The sequence below is a fragment of the Cyprinodon variegatus genome, unplaced genomic scaffold (assembly GCF_000732505.1).
Source record: "Cyprinodon variegatus isolate N-32 unplaced genomic scaffold, C_variegatus-1.0 Scaffold1077, whole genome shotgun sequence".
NCBI classification, from domain to species: Eukaryota; Metazoa; Chordata; class Actinopteri; order Cyprinodontiformes; family Cyprinodontidae; genus Cyprinodon; species Cyprinodon variegatus.
In genome coordinates this window covers 229,990-231,620 of record NW_015151530.1, presented here as the reverse complement: position 1 = coordinate 231,620, position 1,631 = coordinate 229,990, and the positions used below count along the sequence as shown (strand labels likewise).

Sequence of the window (1,631 nt, the reverse complement as noted above, 5' to 3'; positions counted from 1 at the left end):
CTTCACCATCTTCCTCTCCTATGCAGCCGTGGCGCTGTGTCTCTGTCTGCAGAATACATTCTTATTTTTCATTTAATTTTTTTGCATTTCTGCATTAAAATCTTTAGTTTTAGTGGGTTGAAATAGGGACTTCCTGTTGCTTGTTGTCATGGTGACTCGTCACAACGGGCCTCCACTGATAATGGCTTTGCATACTTGTTGCGCACGTGTTAAACTCTAAGTTGACCTAGTTAGAGTTTATTGAACTAACTCACAGCAGCTTTTATGAAACTGAAAACTATTAGTCCCCGACTTTAGGCTAGATCAATTTAGATCAGGGGTCTTCAAAGTTTTCCAGGCCAAGGACCCCCAAACTGATGTTGAGATGGAGCGGGGGACCCCCTTATTATACATATTATATGAAATTTTGTTACATCAAACTGGTCCTATAGTCACTGTGTGCAAAATTATGAGGCAAATGAGTATTTCCACAACATCATCCTTTTCATACATGTTGTTCTACTCCAAGCTGTACAGGCTTGAAAGCCAGCTACCAGTTAAGTAAATCAGGTGGTGTTCGTCCCTGTAATGAGAAGGGGTGTGGCCTAATGACATCACACTTAGGCAACTTCCTTTCCTTTGGCAAAATGGGTCAGAAAAGAGATTTGACAGATTCTGAAAAGTCAGGAATTGTCAGATGTCTCTCAGAGGGGAGCAGCAGTTCAGAAACATCCAAGCTTTTGAAGCGGGATCATCGCACAATGAAGCGGTTTAAGGGCAAATAGCCAACAGGGGAGCAAGAAGGACCTGATAAAGTGGCCAGTGAGCGTAGAGCTGCAGAAACGTGCGTCGACTTACTGACTCATGACCACGAGGTTGTGAACCTTGATGGTTTCCAGAGTGCAGTATTCACTGGAAAACAGAAAGGGACAGAGTTAGCCTGGAACACTCGCTTGTTTTCATGATTAAAAGCTTCCTGGTGCTCATTCTTTCATCATCTTCTCAAAACTCAAAGATTCTATATTGTGGCAAAGCTTTTTCCTTTATGATTGGCAGATAGATACAGGATTCAAAACAAAATCCGCCACATAGATCCGTACACCTCCAACTCAGCACATGTCTCTAAAGATCTTCATTGACTTCAACTTACTACAGGTAGGTCAACTCATCTTCAATGCGAGTGGGGACCATGTAATCGATCTGGAAACAGAAAAAGAGTCCGGTGATCTAAAGGCATCTTCCCGGGCAGCAGACCAACAGACAGAGGCTGATAGAGAAGCACCTGTTTCTCGTCCAGAGGACTTATGGCGATGACGGTGCTGATCCGAGATGTACCGATCACCAGCCGGGCGAACTGCACCTGAGCTGTGATGTTGGCCACCTCCACAGAGTAATAGTTGTTGTTGGTGATGTTCAGAGTGTTCTGGAAGTACGAAAACCAGGAGATAAACATCAGCGGATGTTCCCTGCGTTAAAGCTGCTGCATAATCAGATCTGATTCTTCTCTCTGTTTACTGTTAAAGTGTTTGCTCAAAGCTAAAATCCTAAACTGCTTCTGAAAATGTGAACTATGAACTACCTTTTTTTTTTTATCTGATGTCACACTTCAGCTCAAGCTCAGACACTCATGTCTCAAATGGACGTCTTATCTT

The 1,631-nt window shown here is 43.2% G+C and overlaps 1 protein-coding gene across 1 annotated transcript in view; it reads right to left on the bottom strand.

The window, feature by feature from the left end:
• Positions 1-1,631, bottom strand: part of LOC107101286 (transmembrane protein 106B-like) — a 9,315-nt gene that overhangs the window by 3,756 nt on the left and 3,928 nt on the right. The window contains exons 3-5 of the mRNA XM_015400143.1: positions 1,262-1,450; positions 1,130-1,179; positions 838-891 (exon numbers count right to left, since the gene is read on the bottom strand). Of these exons, the coding sequence (XP_015255629.1) occupies positions 838-891; positions 1,130-1,179; positions 1,262-1,450 (293 nt within the window). The remainder of the gene's footprint in view (positions 1-837; positions 892-1,129; positions 1,180-1,261; positions 1,451-1,631) is intronic.